A 23,966-nucleotide genomic window follows, 5' to 3' on the forward strand; every position below is an offset into this window, starting at 1 on the left:
GCCACGCGTTTGCTACAGCTGTATGAGGCTGTTTAACGCATTGGCTAGTCCCTTTGTCTATAAATACTACTCTTTTTGTCTCCTTTGTAGATAGCTTTAATAAGGTACTCTTTCCTTTATATAGCTACCTACTACAGACACTGCTTTCAACGCTCCCGGAAGCTCATCACTGCGTTCGGCACCAGGCCTTAGTTTCCATCTGCAAGTATCGCAACGCCCTTGCACAAGGTCTGTATGTACCCGATGCGTTCTCGAAGTAGTTTGCTTAACAAAGAAGTGGGTTGGCAGCTAAGGTGGCAGGCAGCAAGGTGTTAGCGAGAGGCGTTGGAGGGGTACTTAGTGACCCTTAATTAATTATCGTCTATTGTTTGTGTGCAATCGTCACGATTAATTACCTAGGTACCTATCTCTCGGAGGAGATTTGCTTGGACATGAGCAATGACAAAGAAAGAGAAAGGAACCCGGCTGAGGCTTGACATCACAACTAATACAAAGACTTGATGATACAACTCATAAAAAGACTAGCATCTCGCGCCTCCAAGCCTGTTGAACAACTGCCTTTTTTGGGACCAAGATCAAGATCTGGTTGCTTCAGGTAGTTTTCTCTCAGCTAACGGCGTCCGCACGCAGCCAATCGGATGCACTCCATCATTATCATTGTGCCCTCCTTTTCCCCTTGTTCCCCGAAACATCTGCACAAATGCTTGTTTACAGAGGTTTACATAGGTAGCTCTCACTCTCTCGAACGGATTTCTCCAAGACTACCTAACTACCACCGCGCCAGGGCTCGGCGTCGTATTAGGCGTTGGACGCGCCATCTGACGCTCCCGGGACTACACATTTGCCCCGGCGCCCTTTTTTTTTGGGGGGGGGGGGGGGGGAGTGTAGTTAGGTAGATACACTGAAGGGCATGAATGAGGTGCATGTATGGAGGTCCTAATACCAAGGCACTCGTGCCAAGTACATAAATTACCAATTTGGGAGGCCATAGCCGGCATACCAAGCAGCAGCAGCAGCAGCAGCAGCAGCAGCAGCAGCAGCGAGGGGTGCGGGAGACCGAACGTCATGGTGGCGCCCGACGAATCCCCCCGTCCTCGACGAACTTCGCCTCCTGCCGCCCCTTTGGCCGCCAACCCGCGGCCCCTCGGCACCCAGGGCTGGGTCGACGGCGTCGCCACCCACTCGAGGCCCGAGCACGACCTCGTCGCCCTCGACAGGCTCCGCAGTGGTTCACGGACCCGTGGTTTGAGCGAATCATGGAGCTTGGTAATTATGAATATTAATTATATGGTGACGGTGACAACGGGGTCTGTTCTGCTCGATTCTTTGATTGGGTGTTGAATGTGGAAAAAACCACCAAGTACAGCCCTTCAGTCGCTTGACATTTGGGGAAGCTGTTATCTCGTCGTTGTCACTCTGCAACACGATCTTTATTGCCGCCGTTGCTGTGGTTTTGATATACTCAGGTGGCTTGGGCAACTGAGAGAGAGCACCGCTTTGCATTCAACTAAAACGTTTATCTCGTGTTTTTCAAAAGCGTGTCTGGCCAGCATTCTGCCAGGTGAGAAAAGGTCTTCGGTCGCTGGTCTTGTGCCGCATCGCTAACCAGTACAATATAGCTGACCAAGGATGCTCTTCCTTTATTAATTAGTTAATAACCCTTTGTTTTGAGCCTTGTCATTTATGGAGCTCCATAGTCACGCCCAAGTTGTTCAATGCCAAAGAAGGCATGTTCACCGGAACACTGAAGTATTCACGGAACACTGCCACGAAGACAGTCCCAGGGTTATAAAGATTAACATGTCATTCACCGTACTCCGAGTCGATATGCAACACCCAGAACAGCCATGATATACTATATTGGTGCTAGAACTCTTCAGTGGTTCTCGCACCTCTCAGGCTTGGACACGTTCACCGCTTCATTGAGGGTTCGTACCTTCAGTATCAACCGCAGACCATGCCGCACTGCACAAGTACTAGGCCGACCCAAACAAGGGCTCGTACGAGATCCGGCAGAAGAGCAGAAGATTACCAAAGCTCACCCCCGGAATCTCGGCGTTACTCTCCTCCCCTGGACCGCGACTCCTATTCTTCCCGAAATGCAGACCTCTACAACTACCGGGGTATAAGCGATGGCCTCCTACGCAGCTCGCCCGAGCCATATGACATCGACGACGAGATTTTGTCTCCGACCGCTCATTACAATCCGGGTCGTCGTCTTGGAGACCACCAGCAGGAGCAATACACACTTCCCACATCCCCGGCTCTCTCGGACCACACCAGACCATCATCTCCGGTTCACGAAGCCTACCATGCGGATTCCAGAAGTAGCGAGACACCAGGCAGTCCTCGTGCTGGCTGGGATCTGATACCCTACTACGACCCAAATGCTGCCAATAGGGCATCATCCCCAGGTGCTTCTTCGGATTCCACCCTCGTGATCCAGCTGCCAAGGCTAACTGTCGAATCCGACTCTCCTCCTCCTGCCCATCGACAACGCCGCGAACGCCGTTTCAGAACCCGAAGCCCTTCCTACACCGACTATTATCCGCGCAGCCAGTCCCGCGCTTTCGACACGCGGAGAAGGGATTCGAATGATACGCTCTCCTCCAGTCCCCGCCGGTATTACTCCGCCGCCTCCCGCAGCCCCGACCCGCCGCCTCGCAGCTCCGTCTCCTACCGGCCAGCCCGGTACAGCCAGGCAGCCCCGGCTGCAGGACGATCGTCCCGACGGAGAACAAGAAGCCGCGACCGCCACGCGCGGAGAAATGACAACAACACCTCGGCGGTAAGGACCACCTACATCTATTACCCTAGCGGCAGCACCGTTCAGGTTGACGGCCCCGTCGAGTCCGACTACTACGAGCCGCCCAGCCCCCAGTACCCATCCGGCCGTCACATCATCAACCTGGCCCCGAGAAGACTTCGACGTTGAACACCTACCCCTCCCTTCCCCCGCGTCCCCCGGAGATTTTGCATTGCTGCGATGCACTTTCGACTCAGCTGGACTGGGTGAGGTGGTAGAGCTTTAACTTGCAGATGATTAGTTTTAAGAACGTTGAACGTTGTGCAAATACGAGATAGACCGTTGCCTTATGAAGAGGTTTTCAGTCCTCCTACTAATAGTGACTTCGTAGATAATCATATCTAGGTGTATTCGGGCTCGAGCTACTCACTGTTCTGAACCTCGTTACGAGGTGTGCGTGTAACATCATATACTTATTCCTGCCAAGGAGAGGTATTGTAACCCCATCGTGGGTAGGAGTGTCCAAGAACAGGTCGCTAGATGAGGCGGGAACTCGGCTTGTCCCCGAGGAACACACCATATCATTCATTGGACACAATGATCTTCAGCAAACACAGAACTTACCAATTACACCATTCACGCACATACACATGTATATACATACATATATATATATGTGTGTGTGTATATATATCATCCCAGCCTGGTGATGTGGACATCATCCTGCTTACCAGGGCAGTATATCCCACCCGTACAGAGTAAGAAGCATTCACACCCCTCTTGAAACAAACCATTTCAGCCAAGCAAACATAACTGAATCACGATCAGTATGAGCAAGCAACCTGACAACAAGAACGCCAACAAGGGACACACGGGGGGCTCCACGCCCGCCCCGCCAGCTCTTCGTCGCGAGGCTGTCTCCGTCCAGGACCCTGTTGAGTACGGCAAGCTGAAACCCCACCCGGATGACAAGGGCAACCTGATGCAGTACAAGGAGGAGGAGAAAGCTAAGAAGTAGGCTCTCCCCCACCCGCGTCCCGCGTCCATGGTAACGGGGGGTTGGCTGGGTTGGCGGGGAAGAGACAGAGCAGTAATAAATAGGAAGAGCACAGGAGCATCAGATAAGGAGTAATAGTGCAAAGCACCGGTGATTAGTCTCTGCTTTTGCATTAATTAACAGTGGTTGATAGGTAGCTTTGATAGCACGGAGCTGAGAGATGTTCATCATCCCGCGATCGCCCGCCATCCGTAGAAACAGAAGTGAGGGCAACCGGATCCCCCCTGAAGGAGCAAATATATGTACATATGCTTTCTTAGCCCTTTCTCTCCCCCTAAATCTCTCCCCCTGAATCCCCCTAAAAAGTCCCTCATCACCGAAACTCCATGGCCTAATTCAGATCCCAAGGTATCATCGACTCCCTCTCTCAACCGCGTTTCCGAGTCAATATTAATCACCCTCCAAACGCCATGTCAACAATAATAAACAAAACAATGAAAAAAATATAATACACTTTCTCTCTTTTCAGCTTTGATAACTTTTTGCGCCCCCCCCAACCCCTTTTTTTCAACCCTCGTCGTATTATTCTTGTTCTTTTCGTTCTCTCCTGTTTCACTCCCAACCCGTGACGACCCGCCCCCTGCCCGCAGCAGCGGCCGCCCGCCCCATCAGCAGCACCTCGAGCCCCTCCATGCGGCCGCGCAGCGCCCCGTTCTCGGCCTCGAGCCCCCGGTTCCGCCGCTCCAGCTGCAGGATGTACTCGGTCGCCCGGGCGAGGATGGTGGCCTTGTTGAGCTTGGCCGCCCCGGGCCCCCCGCCGCCGCCGCCGCTGCCGCCGTGCTGCGTCGTCGTCGTCGTCGTCCCCATGCCGTCCTCGTCGCTCGCCGGCCCGCTCTCCTCCGACGCCGCCGCGGCCCGCTGCGCTAGCTGTCTAAGCGAGGGCACGGCGTCGCGGAGCCGGGCGATCTTGTCGTTGAGGTTGGTCCGGTACCGCTTCTCGATCATATTGTGGGTTGACTTCTTGGGGCCGAGGGCCGGGGTGGTACCGGTGCTGTTGCTGCTGCCGTGTTTTGTCTTGGCGGTGGAGGCGGTGGTGGATGCTCGGCGGGCGGTTGTAGCTGTTGTTGTGGCTGTTGCTGCTGCTGTTGTTGACCTGGTGGTTGGCACCTTCGAGTCGGAGAGGGCGCCGGTTGACGGCTTGCGCCTGGATTCGCGGGAGGGGTACCGTTTTGTCGCTAGCCTGTCGGTCTCTGGAATACTAGGGAGACTAGAGGGGAGCTGTTGCTGTTGTTGCTCTTGTTGCTGCTGCTGTTGTCGGTGTTGTTGTTGTTGTGGGTCGGGAATGGATCCCTGCATAATTGGAGGCATTTCGGGGATGGGTGTCGAGGCGTCGACTGCTGATAAGGACAGGTCCAAGGGGTTGATGGCCGGGCTCAAGGAAGCACTCGACGGCTGGGGGCACAAGGAAACTGTCTGGCACCCAAAGAGATTCTCGGGCTCGGGGGAGAGCTCTACGCCGTCCCAAGCAGGCCACGAGTCTGTTGAGGGAAAGCCGAATGAGCTGGCCGAGAGGGCAGGCGAGAGCGGAGATAACGGGGAGGTTGCCGAGTCGGATGTGAAGTCGGCGCCGAAGTCTTCTGTGCTGAAGACAGAGACCGGAGAAAACTCGGGGAAGGTTTGCTTTCAAGGTGTCAGCAGTGTGACTTGGTTGTCCAAGCACGGAAGGGGCTTGGCAGAATAGTCCCCTCTCTACCCCGGAATGAGTCAACTTTGGGGTACAGCACAACGTAATGCGTGTACGGTACCCATATTGTTGACCAGACATTGCACAGGTATAGAGGCAATCTTATCAAGCACTACCGCCAACGCAGTGCCGTGGGGGACCACAGCGGGGGATAAGGGGTAGTAAGAGAGGCGGGGTAACTAACAAGATAAGAAGAGTCAAACGACACTGCGTATGGGTCGATTGTTGTCGACGAGTCGGTGGGTTTGACGGACATGGTCAAGCCGCGCTTGTAAGCGTTGGGGAGTGTTTGATGTTTTCGCTTCGCTGATGACCGATGATGAATTCAAAAGTCCTTGGATACAATGTGGGCTGTGGTGGCGGATAGCTAGGGGAACTCGACGCCTTTATTTAAGGCTCGAGAGCGACATCCGGAACGCATCGAGGCCGAGCTTCCCCCGCGGCGCCTAGGAAATGGAGCAAACATGATTTTTCGGTCTTGGCGACTTAGACGCGGATGTGTATTGAGTGGTGGCAGTGTGGCTTTTTGCGACCAGCAAATTTCGCCGTCAGCAGGCGATTTGTTTTCTCAGTCGTACGAGAATGGACTGGGCCGGTTCTGGTAGGTCGAGACCTCGCGCTCTTTCGAGCGAGCGCCCTGCTGGAGTCTCGGAGACGCCCGCCTGGCCTGGATTGGGCAAAAAATGTCTGGGCGCGCTGCTGGCAGCCGAGCCAGTGGAACCAAAGCTCTCGGGCATCCCTCCGGCTCCCTCTCACGTGCGAAGTGTGTGTGTCCAGTACTGTATGCCTAAATTATTAACCTTACGTCCGTACATTAGCACCTACTCCGTGCTTGCACGGTATGCCTGTGCATCGAGGCTAGCATTCAGTAGTGTGAGTAGGTCAAACAAAGTGTCCCGTGTAGCTTAGTTACAGGAAGCTCTGTGCGATTTCGTCTGTTTCATAAACACAGTACCAGCTACCAAAACACTTGCGGTGATTCTTCTCCTAGCATGTCGAGCCGTTGCCACCAAGTGAGCTGGGATTCTGGTTTCAAACGCAACGCATCTGTATAACAGAGTAGTATCAGTCTCGAGAAACTGGTTTGACTCTTGCAGTCCATTGATTGGCGCTCTGGCTCTCCCTCGCATCTCAAAACATGGCAATTGGTAGCGGGGAAACGTTTTTCGCGGTGCAACGTACGTGCATACAGCGGGTGTAGTGTGGTTTAAGGAAAGACTACGGGAAGCAACGGGAGTTAACGGGTAAGCTTCCGCAAGCTTTCAGGTTTCGCAAGAGTCCGATGAGTCGGTGCCGGAATATTTTGGGTCGACCATTGCCTTTTGAATCGTCACAGAATGAAAGAATGGCCTGATATCAGTCGAGGAGGGGCTGGGCCATGTTGCCCCACAAAATGCCCGACTCGGGGGACTGGGCAAAATGCGTCATCTTGCCACGTGCCGGCGGTGCCAGCCGGTGGCCCGTGACGGTCGTTCTGCGGAGGGTCTCGAGATCTCGATCGCGAAAAATTATCGCATGCACAGAGCAGTGCGGAATTACTGTTCAATGCTCCTCCCCAACAGCCCAGGCTCCTTTCAAACGCGACCGGATGTTGCCGAACCCGCTGCAGCTAGTAACCGGGCTCCGTCGGCAGTAACCGCCTAGCCAGGTTGGTAATTCATTCGTGACCTGTAACTCGTGCGATTGTTCCATTTGCGGTTTTCAGTCGACTGTTTCTCGATCGCAAACAACTCAACAAGTTCGAGCTCGATACTCGGATAAAAGAAGCCCCGCTCCGATCGCCAATTTGCAGCGCCGGGGTCCCGTTGAATGGCCGAGGCACTCTCCACCTCGGCCGGCAGGACCGGTTGCCCGCCGAGAAACTATGACACACCCAGCCAGTACGGCCGCTTTGACCCGCCGAGCTGGATGGCGTGGTAAACCACTCATTACCTTCCTACGACAAGTATGTCTGCCGAAAATACGAACGGCCACTCGGACGGACGGCGCCATGATGTTCATGCTTTCGGAGATTGAGGACTTCAGGCAAGTCTTGGATTCCTGAATGAGAGTCTCCTATGATGTCTTGTCATTACGCGCGCACACTACCTAAGCAGGCCAACGAGCTCTACAGAACAGATATTGGTCTTGTTTTGGGATCCCATTCTGGAACCTCCAGCCACCGACAACCAGGTTTCGGGGTTCAAGAATGCCGGTCTTCTGCCGGCATCTTCGGGGTTGCCAAGGCGACCCAGTCCGGAGTACTAATATGCGTTTTCCGGGCTAATGGGCTTGATCGATTTCCAAGTGTAGCCGCGCAGAACGAGATCCAATTCCCCGGGACCCGACTTCCCTCCCGGCGCCCTCGCCGGGCAGGGTTGACAGCCAATCCTGATGTTTGGTCCAGGTGTGACGCCAAGCCTGAAAATAACCCTGGGTATGTATGTATGTAATCCGTACTGTACGTACACAGGACGCCCCATCGTAGGGTTAGGCCGGCGATACCCCGACCGGTCACGCCCACTGTGTTTGTAGTTGAGGACAGCAGGCGATGTAGATCTGTCAAAGGTCGATCGCTGAATCACCGCATGTGAAATCACATTTTCAAGCGTAAGTTAGTGCAGTGGGCGGTTAGCGGCCGTGGCTCTTCTTGACGACCGAGGCTTCCGCAACTGTAGAGTTGGTGCTTCGCCCTCAATTCGCACCAATTACAGTTTGAGAATGAGTGCAAATGATTCGCGGCTCGATGGCGGAACATAGCTTCTATGGTGCGAAGGGAAAGAGACGGAATACCTTGGGTTCAAATATTCTGGCGTCTTTAACTATAGCCCTAACCGCCACTCTGCTTGTTGACTGTAGTTTTGTAGGCTAATTAGTTCCAAATCGTGGCCTCCATTCAATGATGCGGACGATGACTACACATTCTGCCCTTCATCTTGAGAACTGGCCCGTAGCTCACCTCAGGTTGAGGCGTCAAAACCCGAGCCTGGTCCCAGTCCGCGCCAAACCTGGTACGCTGGCTATGTTTAGAATTGATGAGCGCACATGGCCATGGAACATGTAACAGGACTACGGAAACTTGCCTCCGACTCCTACGTCGGAGGACAGATATGCAGCCGACAAACGAAGGAACGCTACGAACGGGCGACCGAAGTTTGGAGCCAAGCCATACTGCCCGCTGTCGGAGGCACGTTCGAAAGGGAAGTGGCGATTACGCAAGGCACCGTCATGTAGACTCGATCCCTTCCAGTGGGAGAGTTGGAGAAAAAGAGGGGAGGGGTTTGGATGTGACAGTCGTAATGGCTACATGGCGGCGACCAGCGATAGCTACATGGCAAGGGCGTGAACCCGGAATAGGGATTCAAAGAATGCAAGATCGCTGGCAAACTGGCCGGAAGATGGGCGTTCTAGAAGGGTTCTCTCCTGCACCGCACACGTTTTCATCGGCCTATGAGAGACTGAATCTGAAATAAATAGATGACTGAAGATATTAAGCCACCAAACTGGCGGAGCAAACAATATACTGAGTGTACAAAACTGGTATGTAATTCTTGAAGTTTCCAGGACCGGCCTGTGAGAGATCAGCGTCACCTCGCTTTGGCTTCAGCCAGTAGTTTTTGAGTTATTAGTATTGCAATTTTCTGCGAGGAGTGGCAAGTCCTCTGATTTGCTAGGAAGGAGAAGAACCCTACCTCTTGTCTAATGCTCAATCCGGGGAAGGAACATACCCGGTTTTCCTGACTTTACCAGGACTGAGCACAACAACAGCGTCACAGCTAATTGATTTTTACGCGCCTCAGGTTGCAAGCCCGTAACCAAATCAGAGCTCGGTACCGTGAATGACCCACGGTTTTTCCCGTGCCCAGTTTGGTCTTGCGGCTCTGGAGAGCGATAAAAAGTATCCTTTTAATATATGATTAGAATTTACCCCTCGGAGACTGGACGGTCAGGGCGCGACCCTGGCGTGGGTGGCTTCCCGGTCTACGGAGGTAATATGTTCGGGTAAAATGGAAGCTGATCTTGGAAGGAGGAAACCACCATTCACCAGTCACCCCGCACAACCGGATTCCTGGCAGGCTCTTCAATGCCCACAGCAGTCTAACGGATCCGTACTGTATCAGTAAATAATGACCATCCCCCCTTGCGCGCTGCGACCTCCCACCGTCGCACTCAGGGCCTTGCCCTGCTCGCCACAAGGGAAGCGCCGCACCCCAGGAGGAAGATTCTCCGACGAAAAATAGATTAACAACACCAAGCACATGCCGTCACGCGATTTCAACTGTCCAACGGGCGCCTGGCAATTGGTCTTGGCTCCTACTGCGGCGCCTCGGGCCAGCACGCGAAGAGCCGGAGCGGCTCCGCCATGAATGATACCCAGAGAACCCCAGAGGTTCGCGATGCCGACGGCAACGTGCCAAGCTGCTCTCTATATTTATTCATGACGGGATACACCCGCTCGATAGCTCGGCGGTCAAGGTCCAGCTTTTGCTTCTACCCGTAGCCTGCTGCTAAAAAGGGCTCGATTTTGCCGCTCCGTCCGTCCCTGCTGTCGCACATCTCCTCTCCCGAAAAGCTCATCGACGTAAGGGATTTCCCACCCCCTTCCCTTTCCAGCGACGGTAGTTGCGGAGACAAGAGGGAGAAACATCAACAAGAAAAAAAAAGCGTGTGGCTGACTAGAAGCATCAGCAGTGCCGGAACAAGCCTTGTCAACATGCTGCGGACTCTGTTCTTTGGGCTCTTCTTAGCCCTGCTAAGGACCGGCAAGTAACCCGATTATTAAGCCTCCGAGCGACTGGTCAGTCAGAAGCTGACCATCTGCTGCTTGTTGTTTTCCGTACGTGCAGTCTTCGCGGCGAATGAAGTCGTCCAGGACCCGGACACGGGGCTCGTCTTTACCTCCAACTACCAACTGTACAAGATCAACCAGGGGATCACCTTCCGCGTTGCCATCCCCGGTGACGCCCAGATCAACACCGCGTTCGACGCCGTCATCCAGTTGGTGGTGCCCAGCGACGTCGGTTGGGTCGGCCTCTCCTGGGGCGGCTCCATGCCCAACAACCCGCTCGTCGTCGCCTGGCAAAATGCGGGCTCTGTCGTTCTGTCTCCTCGCTGGGCTACGTACGTCAAACCTTAAACCCGATTTTGTTACATTAAAAAAACAAAAGGAAGGATGAAAGAAAGAAAAAAACGCTAACAAGTCCAAACCTTCTTTTTTAACCCCTCAGCGGCCACGTCATGCCCACCGAGTCCACGAACGCGGGGACGTACAGGCTCTTCCAGACGGGCACCAAGTCCAACGGCACGCACTGGCAGTTCACCGCCCTCTGCCAGGGCTGCACCTCGTGGACGACCAGCTCCGGCGGCTCCCGCTACCTCACTCCCACCGGCGGCAACCGCCTCGCCTTCGCCTACTCGCCCGGCAGGCCCTCCAGCCCGGGCACCTCGTCGTCCTCCATCCCCATCCACGACGTGCACGGGTACTGGAACCACGACTTCGCGGCCGCGCGCAACCCCAACTTCCACGAGTTGGTCCAGCGCCTCGTCTGAGCTTTCACGCAGTTTCTCATCTGATCCAATGGGCGTGGTCGGATGTCTCGGCGGCGAGGAACAGGCTCTGCGGCGGAATGGTGGCTGTAGGGATGGTGGTAGTGGTGGTAGTGGTGTTGTCGGGTTGGGCATGTGGCATTGAGTAAATAGTGCTTGGGGTGGATAGTTCGGGCTCGGGTTCTGAACCATTAGATTGCGCGCTGCTGACGGGAGCGAGAGAGAACGTCCCGCTTGTGGTTTTGGGACAGGCAAAGATATGTGTCTGCGTGCGGGAAGGCGGAGGGTGTTTTTGGGCATTCGTGGCAGGAGTTGGTGGGCGGCGCGATGTAAATAAGAATATCATCGGGAGAAAGAGCTAATACCGAGATGTATTGTCGAACCATAATTATATCAACTGTGCCATTTGAGAGCTGTGTCTCTTGGATGCACGGTTTCTGATTCGGAGCCACAAAAGCTGGGGTTTGACCTTTCTCTTTTCGTCTCTAACATTAGGTAAGTTTATAATATTTTAGAAAATAGAAAATCAGATATCTACCATTGATGGGCATATATATACTTCTAATATCTTGTGGTCGAGGCATCCAGCTCGACCGGCGCCTTGGGGTTGTGCGGCGGGTTTATGTAGGGCGCGCGCCCCAATAGCTCGGCGTGGGCGCGCTGAGTGTTGAGTTCGACCGGCGAGTGTTCCGGCTTGTACGCAGGGGTCGCGGTTGAAAGTTCCGACGGCGAGCCTGGTTTCGCAACCCCCAGGGCGTGCTGTTGTTCATTATGGTATGCGTCTTCATTGCACCAACCGACGTCGACGATGAGCCCTCCTTCCCGGTGGTGGCTAACCCGGACGGATCGGTGCCCGAGGACGAAGACGGCCCTGAGTTTCGAGAGAATTCCAATTGTTAGTCCAGCGTCTCGATATTTTATTGCTAACCCCAGTGAGAGAGTCTATCAGTTACCTGTAGTCGACGTTTCCGTCGTAAACAGTTGCTGCACTTTCGAGGATGAACCATTCGACTGCGTCAAGAGAGCTTTCCCATACGCCAGTGATCAGTGATCGGGGACACCGGGCGGCGCAGCAGGGGCGAGAAACATAACATAATTACCCGTTCTTGTACCAACTCTGGATCTCGGCCGCTCTCTCATACGCCGCCGCGTTGGAATTGAAATTACGAGTCATTATCACACAGAGACGTCAAAATCATCAAAGGAAGTCTCCAACCACGGCCCCCCCCAACCGTCATCGAACTCCGGCGGCGGCTCCAACTCGGGCTCCGGTGTGCCCTCTCCGTCCCTCATCGTCGGCCCGCTCACCTCCCACCTCCCCCACTCGAGATCCACGCCGGCAAGCTCGAACGCCTGCTCGACCTCATCCACCCTTGCCCCCACGATAATACTCACATCACACCTGACCGTCCTCAGCCGCGTGAACCCTCTCCCCGCCCCCACGGTGCTAGCTAGTCCTACCAGCGCCCTCGCCATCCGGTCCTTGACGCCCTCGCGCACCGAGGCGGCCAGACACAGCGATTCGATGTTGGGCGGTAGCAGGCGCTGTAGGAGGACGGAATCTTCTCCGTCACCGTGGTCTTCGTCCGCGACGGTACCAGGGGAAGCCTGCCGCGGGATGTTGCAGACGGCAGCGGCGTTGAGGAAGACATGTTTCAGCGCGGGAAAGGCGGAGAGGGAGGTTTTGGTCGAGGAGAGGCATTCGATGCTGAACCAGCCGATGCCCGACTCCGGAGAGAGGTAGGCTTCGCCGCGCTTGCGGAGATCGAGGTGCAGGGAGGTGAGGGACGGGGCGTGCGGGAGGAGGAGCTGGATGGCGGTGGTGGGCTGGAAGTGGTCGTCGCCGCTGTCTGGGGAAAGGGAAGGGAACGGAAGGGAAGGGAGGTTGGAGGTTAGTTACGATGGGTCGACCAGACGGCAAGTGGAGGAGGAAGTGAGAGTGGGACAGGATGTGTCTCACGAGTGTCGACGGAAAGCCAGAAGTAGGGCAGGGGTATTCTGGCTTCGTAGAAAAAGGACTTGAGTCCCGGGATGCTGCATGAACGCAGCGCCGCAGCCAGATTCCCGTCAGCAAATCTGCTGTCGCTGAGTCGCAGCGTCTGCAAGCCGTGCAAGTTCGATCGGCCGACCCTCCTACACCCGTGAAGGTTCAGCGTCGATAGGTGCCCATCGCCGGCCGCTACCGCATCCAGAACCCCGCTGGCGCAGTCTTCCAAGCTGAATAGCCAAGATCCATCGTTGCGGTGGCAAACGTCGAGCGTCTTCAGTTTCGAAAGCACCGAGCCAGAGGAACCCGGTGGGCTACGCAACGCCGCAAACGCTGCGGCGGGGACTCCCCCCACGTCGGCTACTTGGAGGCTTAACCGCTCGAGATTTGGCACCAGCGCCAGCAGCGCGCCGACAAGCTTCCAGCCGGCGAGACTCGCGCCTTTGCGGTGGTGGCGGGTTCGTCGTTTGAGGAACTCGTCAAAAGGGTCAAGGTATTCGGAGAGCCGCACGATGACTCCCGGGGCAGCAGCTGCAGGCTGCAGGACCTCCTCCAGCACAGCTTGAGCCTCCTCTTCTGGAACGGCCCGGAGCAGGTATGGGTGTATGAAGATGCGCTTCAGCAGCGCGGCTAGGTCCGGGCGGGTGGCCACGGTGCGCAGCAAGGAGGCCAGCCTGCCGGTCCATGAAAAGTGACTAGATTTCCATGCGTCGCCGTAGCCGGGGATGAATTCGTGATGGAGAATGGGCTGGGCGATGAGGAACAGGCGCCGTGATACCAGGCACACGGCGTGAAGGGGTTGTCGGCACTCGCGTGAGTACCATGATGGTTGGTCTGGCTGCTGCTCATCATGTGCAGTGCTTCGGAAATAGCCCTCGGGTGAGTCGTAGTCGTGTTGCTTGCTGCAGTGCAGGCAGAAATGGCTGAGGATGAGCGAGAGCGTCTCGGTCGGCAGAGTGCTGAGGTTGGGCGCCATGGCTCCGGGAGGACGGACGAAGAGCACGGCGGAGCTGGATGGATGGATGGATTTGCCTGGAGGAACATCTATGTTCCGAAAGATTCCTTTTCTTGGGGCTCTCGGGGCTGTGATTACACTAATATACGGATTACATTGGTTAGGACGCGAGCGGGTGGTTACATCCAGGCGGCGACCGTGGTTTGTTGCCTGACCCATGTGGGGTGAGGTATATACAGTACGTACTTTATATGGGCTCCTCCAACTGGCCTGGGTTGAAGGGTGGTCTGGGTCTGTTGGTTCAACGGCGTTGCGTGAATTAGTGCGCCAATTTCGCTGGTGTTACTCTCGCTTATTGTGTAGAACCAACTGCAGTTTCTCCCTGCAGAGGCAACAAACAGGCTTGGGTACGATGCCTGCGAGCGCAGTCTCGGCCCACCTCCCACCGAGCGCTAGGCGTGCTGCACAGTTTCTTCTCAACCTGTTCCCCCGTTTGCTTGTCGACTAGCCTCAGCGACATTATTAGCATCAGGGGCGACCTTTAGCAATTTGGCTGCTTCATTTCACCAGACCTTTTGTACGGCCAGTAACGCATATTGGAGTACACATTATGAGCAACGAGGCCAGAGCATCAGTGGACGACGAAGTTCGTCGGGCATTGAGCAGGATACCAGCGGCCTTTTCTGGATATCGCCCGTTCCCTCCACTCCTCAACCTCTACGGCAATTCCTCTGGCATCATGGACGCACTGACTACGTTCAAGCTTTGCGGTGCGGCCAAGAACGATCTCTTATATGTCGTCGAGGTGCATCACGGCTTCACCCCTAGAGGACCGCTTCATTTCAGGCCCGGCTTGTACCTACGGAACGGAACGGGTACCGATGCCCCTATCCTGGCGGCCGCCGGCGACGAAGCTCGAGAACCCCTTCTCATATCGACCTTCAGCGTCAAAAGTTTTATCATGCTGCCGCCTCTAGACATTGAAGCGAACCCTCGCGACCTGATCACCGAGATCATGTACGCCACAAAGACCAGCAACGGTGCCGTTTCGTTTCGCTTCGCCATCGAGGTTGGCCCCAAGATGAAATGTCGAGAGCAGTTTGAGTGGAAGAAGGTTGGGACGGGCAACGCCCACAGTGGGTTCATCCTCGTTCGGCTGGGCCCGCAGTCCGCTTCACCTTCGCCCACTCCACCTTCGCCTACTCCTTCGGCACAAGAGGAAAGCGAAATACTTGCCGAGCTTCTGTTTGGCAACGTGATGTCCTTGAACCACTTGTTCTCATTGGAGCTGAAGGGGGCCGGTTGTTCGGGAGAGATGGGTGACCGTTGGACTCTTATGGTTGTCGTCACTGCGCTCAGGCTGTATTGGCTGCGAGTCTATGGCAAGACTAACAAGGTTGTCGTTGGAATTGGGCAGAAACTTCGGGGTAGATAGTTCTGTCCTTGGCCTGTTGGTTCTCCCGATCTGCTAAGACCTTGGACGCCTGAATCAGGGTGGCGCATTTGGGCATAGTGGGGGAGGGGTTGTTGTTATTGTGCTTTGACACGCGCGAACTTGTAGTCTGTTGCAAAGGGAATGTTGTAGGACCAGGAATCAAATGTGTGACGAATCTTCCAGCCCCGACGGATTAATTAGTGGAAATTCGTGGCTAGACCGCTGATGGAACCTGTCAAAAAGACGTTACAAAGCGGGACGTGCCGGGACCCTGGTCAGGGCCAAGGTACGTAGTGTAATCCGTACGGAGATGGCGTGCCACAGAGCCGGAGGCATTGGGATGCGGCCTGTGTATTGACACTTTCCTTCTCTTCGTTAGCCCAAACCGCGGAAGGTCTCCCGTGCCGAGTATTAGTGCAAAATCCACTTCGCGGTGTGCCGAACCCGCGGCTTTGGTTGGCTTGCACTCCGACTCCCCTCGGATTCCCGGGGAAAACGGCCCCCAACACACTAGAACTCAGTAGGAAACGATTTGAAGGGAGGGATAAAAATGGGTCATAGGCGGGTAGCCAATTAGTGGAAACGGTTGAACCCTGCAATCATCAGTCAGACTAGGGTATCCGGACAAGTAATGCGCAGGCAGTACAGTACGGTATCCAACACTCGTTCTCCAATAGTGGTATTCGTGGGACTCACCGCAAACGGGGCCCTGACGGGCGGGCCAGGTACCGCGTTAGTTTCCATGTGTTGAAAGAGTGTGTCGGGTGTTTATCCATCTGCACCAATCCGTGTTCCTCAGGTACACAATGGCGGTGATTCTTCTGCATGGCTTCCCCCTATCCACCATGCACTCTGTTTCCCTCTTCGCTCGAGTTCAAGGGGTAGAGTGGAAAAAAAAGAAAGGAGGAAGGCTTCGTGTTGCCGTCAACGGTCCAGGTGCGCCCGCAATACAAAACCGGCGCGAGGAAGCACCATCACTGCACGAAGTGCACCCGTGGTCACTCGTTGCTCTTGCGGTCATCCTTTTTTTCCGTCGCCAAAGCGCCGCCATGACCGACACCTTCCCCGTCGAGAGGCAGGCACAGTGTGCCGTCCTCGGCGTCGCCTCCACCTTTACTTCTCTGGCCATTATATCCTGCGTGTTGCGCGCTATTGCTCGCCGCCTCGCCCACCGCTCGCTGGACTCGAGCGACTGGTGCATCTTTGCAGCATGCGTAAGTGCCCGCCGCACACACTGTCTGCCCTCGAAACTTGATGGCGCTAAATCGTGTGCTGTGCTGTTTCTAGCTCGTCACCACTGTTTACCAGGCAATCAACATGACCAGTATTAAATAATAATGCCTCCCGCGCGTTTTTGTCACTGGCCTCCTGATGTGGCTCAACTAACACAATGTAATTACTCCCTAGGTGTTTTCGTTTGCGGCGTGGGCCTCCATTTCTCCGAGATCCTGGAAAAACACGGGACGGAGCCCATCACGCTCTTTCTCAAGGCAAGCAAAAGCCCTCTCCTCCCCTTGCCCCCCTCGTTCATTCAGTGGGTTTTGAATTGCTGACCATCCGTGGGTGTGGCCTGCAGCTCCTCCTTGTCATACAAATTCTCTGGTCTCTGAGCCTCAGCTTGAGCAAAATCTCGATTTTGATTCTCTATACCAAGATCTTTTCCGTCCCCGCTTTCATCTGGGCGGCCCGGATCACGACAGTCATTATCATCATGTGGGCCCTGACAACGTCCATCATGGGCCTCACGATTTGCCAACCCTTCGCCTTCAACTGGGACCCCACGATCCCCGACGGACTTTGTGGCAACCAGGTGCTCTCTTATAAGATCACTGGAGCCCTCAATCTCGCCACCGACCTCGTTGTGCTTCTCCTTCCCATGCCGTACCTATATGGCCTGAACCTGGCTCTGTATAAGAAGCTGGTCCTGATGGTTACGTTTGCAGTCGGCCTGTTGTAAGTCCTCGTCCGCCCGCGACAACTTCGTACTGTGAACCCCCCCCCCCCAAAAAAAAAAAAAAAAACAAAAAAAAATCGCACAATTCGCTGACATCGGGGAACCTCGACGCGTTTCTTTCCAGCACCTGCGTGGTCAGCGCTTTCCGGATCGCCGCCCTCTCGTCCATCGACTACAGCGACATCACGTTCAACGTGCCCACGTCGCTCATCTTCAGCGGCCTCGAGCCCTCCCTGGTCGTGACGCTAGCCTGCGTGCCCGTCCTGCGGCTGCTCCTCGGCAAGATCAAGGGCTCCATCTCGGGCTCCGACCTCCGCTCCGGCCAGGCCAACTCGAGCGGGTTCGTCGGCTCCAAGAACAGGTCGTTCGCGCCTCTCAACGACGACTCGTCCCAGTACCAGCTCCGCCCTGTTGGCCCCAAGCACGTCGCCGAGGCCAAGGCCAAGGCCAAGACGCCCAGCACTTGGAGCGGCGACAACAGCGACCGGGAGACGGGGCCTGCTAACAAAACGGGCAGTATCGTTGTACAGCAGGAGTGGGATGTGGCCGAGGAGGGAAGGTAGAATGGCAGCCATTGCTTGCTTTGCGGCGGGGCGTCTGCAAGAGAATTGTATATCGGTTTTTTTTTGGTTTTTTTTCTTTGGGCAGTATAGATGAGGTATACGGGGTTCATGAAAATGACAAGATACAATCCTCTGGCTTCTTGCAGATGCTGGATATTGCATTCGTTCGTTCCCTCCCAGGGCGTTGATTACAGGAAGCAAAGTGTCATTCACAGAGGAGCGGTTTTCCAGAAACTGAAGGGCGCCATGGTTTAGGTACCTACGTACCTTAGGTGTATGTACAGTACATAGTGTGCAAAATGAGCTGGCAGTAATAGAGGTATTGGCACAATCAGCAGCTTCTTCGACTGGTGCAGTGCCGCTGCATTCCCCTTCGTCAGAAGGAACCCGCGCCTTGGGAGTGATTCGTGTATGCTTCATGATGAAACTGGACGACATTGCCTATACAATACCCTTATCTAACGGAATTACCATGAATTACATGCGTGTACGGATACATACAGTACACTATGTATGTACGGAATACAGACATCCAACACTCTGGCTCCCAATTGCGATCAGCTCATCTCGCCTTCTTCGCTTAACTCCCCCACGCTTGTGGGCACCGGCCCTTAGCGTATCCGGTTGGTCCTTTCTCCGTAGTGTAGTGACCTGCGGGAAGACCCTTCGGCAGCGACTCCGTACTGGGGCGAACAGCGAGGGGGGAGCCGCACTAGTCTAGCGCACTGTCTCCTCCCGCGGGCACTAGTGAAGCTGATGCGACCCAAACCCGTGGTGGGCCTGGGCGGCTCCTGGTTACTTGTTTTTGTGCGGAGTAATCCGTACTTGCAGTAGTAGGTTAACGAATATTACTGCGAAGCTGCCTGAGGTGGCCGGCGCCCACGAAACGCTTCTAGGCGCTGAAAAAGCCGGCCGCAGTTAAATAGAGCTCTGGAAATCCTGCCGCCCTGTTCGCTTCCGTTGCTTCGGAGTTTGTGTCTGCGTGTGGCGCGACGTTGGCCGCGTCGCTGCGAGACATCGTAATCAGTACGGAGTATTTCGTGTGCATTGATGCAACTGCCATGGATGCGCTCCTGTTCACCTGGCCCGCCATTGCGGTGCAGCTTCTGATCGCTGCCCTCAGCATCTTGGCATGGCGTCGCTACCTCTCACCACTCGCTGACATACCCGGCCCCTTCCTCGCCTCCTTCAGCCGCTGGTGGCACATCCGCCGCATCCTGGTTGGTGACCAGAACGTCCAACTCGTTCGGTTACACGAGAAGCACGGTACGGATCACTTAGATCCCTTCTCTCTAACCTACTCCTTCCATCTCTTCCGTGCAATCCATTGATGGCCTGGAGACTGATCCATCCTCTGAGATAATTACATCACAGGCCACTTTGTGCGCATTGCCCAGAATGAGATCAGCGTCAGTCATCCGGACGGCATCAAGCAGATTCTGCTCCAGCCGCTGTGGAAGGTAATTAACGTTATAAACACAGTGAGCACGACAGACCCGGAAGTTTCATCTAATTACTGACGCCGGAATTCTTCTTCCCTCCTGATCAAGGCCAAATGGTATGAGCTGCTGCAGCTGCCCGACTACCGGTACAAGCCGCCAATGGCGACGCTCGACCCCAAGAAGAAGGTCGAGAAGTCGAGAAACCTGGCGCCCGGCTACGCACTCTCCAACGTGATCAAGTCGGAAGACGCCATCAGCCGCACCATCGAGATGCTGCTCGACTGGATGGACAAGTGCGCCGAGAAGCGCGAGCCCATGCACATCGACAAGTTCTTCACCTACACGGCCTTTGACATCGTGGGTGAGGTCGTCTTCTCCAAGCAGTTCGGCTTCCTGCGGGAAGGCATCGACATCGGCAACTCGATCGCCAACCCGCTCGCGCTGAACGCCTACGCCGCCGTCGGTGGTTTCTTCCAGCCGTTGAACCTGATCGTCGCCAACCCCTTCGTCACCTGGCTGCAGGTCATGCCCATGGGCCACCTCTTCAACACCACCATGAAGGCCATCAACGAGCGCGAGCGCAACCAGGACGCCCGGTTCGACCTCATCGCCCACTGGTTTAAGATGCTGGAGCAGCACCCGGAGCGCATGACGCTGCGCGACATCCACGCCCAGGCCACCACCAGCGTCGGCGCCGGCGCCGACACGGTGTCGTGCGCCCTGCAGTCCTTCATCTACCACATGATACGCCACCCGACCGCCTGGGCCCGCGCGCGCGACGAGATCGACACCGCCCGCCGCGAGCGCGGCCTCTGCACCGACCGCGTCGTCTCCTTCGACCACGCCCAGCAGCTGCCCTACCTGCAGTCCTGCATCAAGGAGGCCATGCGCGTCTTCGGACCCGTCCCAATGGGCCTGCCTCGCGTCGTCCCCAAGGGCGGCCTCACCATCGGCAACCGAACCTTCCCCGCCGGCACCGTCCTGTCCATCAACCCCTGGGTCATGCACCACTCCAAGGAGATCTGGGGCCCCGATGCCCACGAGTTCAATCCCGACCGCTGGCTGAGCGACTCCATCGCCTCCAAGGAGAAGTACTGGATTCCGGTAAGTCGCTGTCATCCTTTCTTCTTTTCTTTGAGACCGTTCAAATGAGACGATAGAAAAGAAGCTAATTAATCTTGTCCCCTTCCCCCTCCCTTCTTCTTCTTTTTTTTTTTTTGTTTTTACAGTTCGGCGCAGGATGCAACTCGTGCCCCGGCCGAAATATCGCCAAGATGGAGATATCCAAGATCCTCGCCACCATTGTTCGCGACTACGACATCCGCCAGGTCGACAAGAACCAGGAGTGGAAGTACAAGGCCTATTTCACCGTCGTGCCCCATTCTTGGCCTTGCTACATCGACAAGCGGCGAGACTAATAGACCTCGAGCCGCTCGCTTTGGTCATCTGAGAGCGGCCGCGGGGTCTCTTGCGTTTAACCGTTTGATTTTGGATGTTGAGGCGTGAAGGGCTGACGAAATTTGCGCTGGACAAGGGAAGAGAAATTTATCGCTTGGAGACTGGCTGGAAAAGGGTTGGATATTGAGGTATGGCGCACCTTTGGCAGCTCGGAGGTGAAAGTGATGTGCCGCCGGCATTGACAACCTTGCCGAGAAAGTCCCTGGCGTGACGCGAGCGAATGGTAATTAAGGCCGGTCGAAGGGGAAGGGGGGAAGCCAAACAACCCTCTGCCTGCCTCACAGCACGATCGGCGCAAATACCGAGAGGGAACCTTGAGATTGGCCGAGCAGTCAATTTCTAGGCGAGGAGCACGAAGCCTGTGCTATTTTGGCTGCTGCGGAAAAAATCTTTCGAGGTCTAATTAATTACTCCGTATTGCCGTGGAACATAATTATGATCCATTTTTTTCATTCCTACCAACCTCAAGGATGTCGACAGCTCGTCTTGTCGGTCTCTTCCCCTCCCCATCCCCTCTGTCTCTTTCCCAGGAAAGAATCTATTAAATCTGATTTTATTTTGTTGATTTCTTTACGTCATTTTCAAAACTCCGGGGCATTTGTGGGTCAAGGGATGGATGGTTATTCCCATTTTGCCTTCGAAAACACGAGAGACTTGAGTGGTGACGGAAAAGTCATTTCAATGCGCTATTAATTACTGGCGCTCCTCCCACCCCATCGGCATCATCATGCCCATCTGCCCGCACGGCATGGCGTCGACGAACCCGTGTTTGGCATACAGCCTTCTGCCGGGCGCGTCCGCAAACAGCGTAACGTAGGCGCCCCCACCTGCGCCCGTCGTCTCTTCGCCGTCGCCGTTGTCGCCGTTGTCGCCGTTGTCGCCGCCATTCCGGTCCTCTTCTTGCTTCTCCCTTCCCCCCTCTCCTCCTCCCCGCGGTGCGTGTGCCTTGATGTGCGCCAGCAGGTGGCTCAGCACCGCGCCGCCCAGCCCCCGCCGCTGGTGCGCCGGCAACACGGCCATGTCGGCGATGTGGAAGTACCAGCCGCCGTCGCCGATGATGCGGCCCATCGCCACGACCGTCTCGTCTTCCTCTTCTCTTCTTCTTCCTCCTCCTCCTTCGCCGGTTTCTTGTTGTTGCTGTTCTCGTGGCCGTTGTTGTTGTTGTTGTTGTTTTCCCGGGTCCCTGAACGTGATGTAGCACCCGTACCAGCTGTGGCGCGGGATCGGCGCCGCCTGCGCGGCGGTTTTGGGGGTCAGCCCCGCCGCGCGCCGGAGGCGCAGGTAATCCTGGATGGGCGGGTAGCCCGGGCGGAGGGTGTAGCCTTCGGGAAGGGCGGGCTCGTGCGTCTGCTCGGCGGCCGATCCGAGTGGGGCCGGATCGGAGGCCGGGGTTATGGTGGATGTCATTTCTTCTTGTTTAAAAATAAAAAAAAAATATTGGGGCTGAGCTGAGTGAGAAAGGTCTGTGTGGCCGATGCGCAGAGCTCACAGTATGAGAGATTTGATATGGGTTAGTTCGAAGTCGAAAAGCTGAAAGAATTGTACAGTACATGCGACTGGGATTCTGCTGCTAATTAATTATTCGTGGGCATCATGGCGCGACGCCAGGGCCACCGCCGATCCGGCTCCGATCGGCTCCGAGCCGCCGCTCCCGGACCCCAGTTGCCGGATTCGGCAAGTCGCCCGCCGGCCCCGGTGCAACACGCAATGGTGCAAAGTAGCAAATTTGATGCGGAGTATTAGGGACAAGGTTAATTCGGGCAATCCAGAGTGTTGAAGGGCAGATGCGGTATCAAGTGTTACACAAATGTTTGGGCGCGGATGGAACAAGGTAATTTATTAGGCTGCAGCTGAACAAAAAATCGCAAACTGTTAATTCATTGGTTCCGCTCTTCCGCCCAAGCTCCCGCTCTTTCAACTAAAACTGGGCGAGCCAAGTCAAGGCAGCTTGCCACAAACCCCCATCAGAATAAGCGCGGTACTTAGCTACCCAGCATGAAAGGCGGGAAACAAAGCGGTGCTGACGCTTACCGTGAAGCAAACATGCACGATGCCTTAAATATAATTTCATGTGCGCTGGAATGTTTTGGGGCTACTCCTTGAGATCCAGTCCATTCCATCTTCCCTAGATTCCCGGCTCATACTAAAATAAAGCAAGCCACCTGTACCGCATACCTTGGTTGCCCAAGACTCTCACTTCAGGCCAGGGTAGCTGGAACCCCAATTCTCCTCGTCAAATACAGGGCCCATCTCAGGAGACGCAGGGACAGCGTGTATCTCCACCTCGAGCGGCTTCGGCGCCTCGACGAACCGGATTGCGACGGCGTGCTCTATCGGGTGCGCCCTGGCCCCGAGTGCGCGCAGCGACCGTGTGAGGTCGGCGGGACGGTCCAGCTCTTCCCCGGCCATTGCCGGTGCTGCGCCTTCTTTTGGGGACTTGACTCCTTCTGTGCCCGCGGGTTCAAGGGCCAAGACGCCGTGGAGGTGTCGCTCGATGAGTTCAAGCCGCCGCAGGAAGGGCAGCAGGGGGCGGCCGTACCCCTCGCTGTCGCTCGTGTCGTCATCACCGCTGTCGATGGAAAGGTTCGAGGAGCCAGCGCTGGAGAATGCGCCTGTCAGAGGAAGGGCAGTGGCGGGCAACGAATCGTGGCCCTTTGGCAGCCGTCGGCGTTCCAAAAATGCTGTGGCACGGTCCGCGTCATCATGCTGTTGGAAAGGCATTATGGACGTGCGCAGATGGTGCATCTTCCAGTGCTCGGCGCCTTCCCAGGGGCTAGAGAACGGGCCGAGAATGGGAGAGAGGTCGTCAGCGTCTTGTGCCTCGTCAGATTTGAATCGCTCGTCGTACTTTTCCAACCCTTTCTTGTATATCCGATTAATTCTGTCCACTTCGCCTTCTTTTATGGCGCTGTTAGCCGGGGAAACCGACGATCCGGCGCCCGAGAAGCCCAGAGAAGACTTGGTCTCGGCGTGGATGGATGGATTGCGAGGGATACAATCGTAGTTCGTCTTAAGATTGGCCATTGTTGAGCTCGACACTTACCTGTAGACGATTGCTCTAACCCAACATCATTTCTGGCATGGGAAGTGCGCTGGTGTTTGCAAGAGAAGGTTTGAGACAGAACTTGGCATGGGTTTATATCCCCACTTGGAGTCTGG

At 55.6% G+C, this 23,966-nt stretch overlaps 10 protein-coding genes across 10 annotated transcripts; 6 read left to right on the top strand and 4 right to left on the bottom strand.

The window, feature by feature from the left end:
• Positions 1–1,800: 1,800 nt before the first annotated feature.
• MYCTH_90514 (uncharacterized protein) lies at positions 1,801–3,764 on the top strand (the record flags this gene model as incomplete). Its single annotated transcript, XM_003666300.1, has 4 exons — positions 1,801–1,812; positions 1,871–2,930; positions 3,152–3,197; positions 3,575–3,764. The coding sequence occupies 4 exons, from the start codon at positions 1,801–1,803 to the stop codon at positions 3,762–3,764; spliced, it is 1,308 nt and encodes a 435-aa protein (XP_003666348.1).
• A 358-nt stretch (positions 3,765–4,122) lies between these two features.
• MYCTH_110028 (basic helix-loop-helix protein) lies at positions 4,123–5,809 on the bottom strand. The gene is made up of 2 exons (XM_003666301.1): positions 5,672–5,809; positions 4,123–5,423 (listed from the first exon to the last, which is right to left on the bottom strand). The coding sequence occupies exons 1-2, from the start codon at positions 5,741–5,743 to the stop codon at positions 4,356–4,358; spliced, it is 1,140 nt and encodes a 379-aa protein (XP_003666349.1). The 5' UTR covers positions 5,744–5,809; the 3' UTR covers positions 4,123–4,355.
• Positions 5,810–7,351: 1,542 nt separating this feature from the next.
• Positions 7,352–8,700, top strand: MYCTH_90516 (uncharacterized protein; the record flags this gene model as incomplete). Its single annotated transcript, XM_003666302.1, has 4 exons — positions 7,352–7,432; positions 7,584–7,911; positions 8,343–8,477; positions 8,534–8,700. 4 exons carry the CDS (start codon positions 7,352–7,354, stop codon positions 8,698–8,700), a joined length of 711 nt encoding a protein of 236 aa, XP_003666350.1.
• Positions 8,701–10,180: 1,480 nt separating this feature from the next.
• Positions 10,181–11,016, top strand: MYCTH_90517 (cellobiose dehydrogenase-like protein; the record flags this gene model as incomplete). The annotated part of the gene is made up of 3 exons (XM_003666303.1): positions 10,181–10,233; positions 10,270–10,587; positions 10,695–11,016. 3 exons carry the CDS (start codon positions 10,181–10,183, stop codon positions 11,014–11,016), a joined length of 693 nt encoding a protein of 230 aa, XP_003666351.1.
• Positions 11,017–12,697: 1,681 nt separating this feature from the next.
• On the bottom strand, positions 12,698–14,164 carry MYCTH_2310975 (uncharacterized protein; the record flags this gene model as incomplete). Its single annotated transcript, XM_003666304.1, has 1 exon — positions 12,698–14,164. A coding segment is annotated over exon 1 (1,067 nt), but the record flags the coding sequence as incomplete, so codon positions are not given.
• Positions 14,165–14,419: 255 nt separating this feature from the next.
• MYCTH_2310976 (uncharacterized protein) lies at positions 14,420–15,560 on the top strand. Its single transcript, XM_003666305.1, has one exon. It carries the CDS (start codon positions 14,566–14,568, stop codon positions 15,388–15,390), a length of 825 nt encoding a protein of 274 aa, XP_003666353.1. The 5' UTR covers positions 14,420–14,565; the 3' UTR covers positions 15,391–15,560.
• Positions 15,561–16,439: 879 nt separating this feature from the next.
• On the top strand, positions 16,440–17,907 carry MYCTH_2113078 (uncharacterized protein; the record flags this gene model as incomplete). Its single annotated transcript, XM_003666306.1, has 5 exons — positions 16,440–16,604; positions 16,678–16,714; positions 16,798–16,924; positions 17,008–17,343; positions 17,469–17,907. 5 exons carry the CDS (start codon positions 16,440–16,442, stop codon positions 17,905–17,907), a joined length of 1,104 nt encoding a protein of 367 aa, XP_003666354.1.
• A 756-nt stretch (positions 17,908–18,663) lies between these two features.
• MYCTH_2120988 (uncharacterized protein) lies at positions 18,664–20,767 on the top strand (the record flags this gene model as incomplete). Its single annotated transcript, XM_003666307.1, has 5 exons — positions 18,664–18,714; positions 19,011–19,173; positions 19,282–19,367; positions 19,458–20,453; positions 20,579–20,767. 5 exons carry the CDS (start codon positions 18,664–18,666, stop codon positions 20,765–20,767), a joined length of 1,485 nt encoding a protein of 494 aa, XP_003666355.1.
• A 602-nt stretch (positions 20,768–21,369) lies between these two features.
• Positions 21,370–22,329, bottom strand: MYCTH_2310977 (uncharacterized protein). Its single transcript, XM_003666308.1, has one exon. It carries the CDS (start codon positions 22,212–22,214, stop codon positions 21,501–21,503), a length of 714 nt encoding a protein of 237 aa, XP_003666356.1. The 5' UTR covers positions 22,215–22,329; the 3' UTR covers positions 21,370–21,500.
• A 671-nt stretch (positions 22,330–23,000) lies between these two features.
• On the bottom strand, positions 23,001–23,831 carry MYCTH_2113081 (uncharacterized protein; the record flags this gene model as incomplete). Its single annotated transcript, XM_003666309.1, has 1 exon — positions 23,001–23,831. The coding sequence occupies one exon, from the start codon at positions 23,829–23,831 to the stop codon at positions 23,001–23,003; it is 831 nt and encodes a 276-aa protein (XP_003666357.1).
• Between the last annotated feature and the right edge of the window lie 135 nt (positions 23,832–23,966).

Source organism: Thermothelomyces thermophilus, chromosome 6 (assembly GCF_000226095.1).
Source record: "Thermothelomyces thermophilus ATCC 42464 chromosome 6, complete sequence".
NCBI classification, from domain to species: Eukaryota; Fungi; Ascomycota; class Sordariomycetes; order Sordariales; family Chaetomiaceae; genus Thermothelomyces; species Thermothelomyces thermophilus.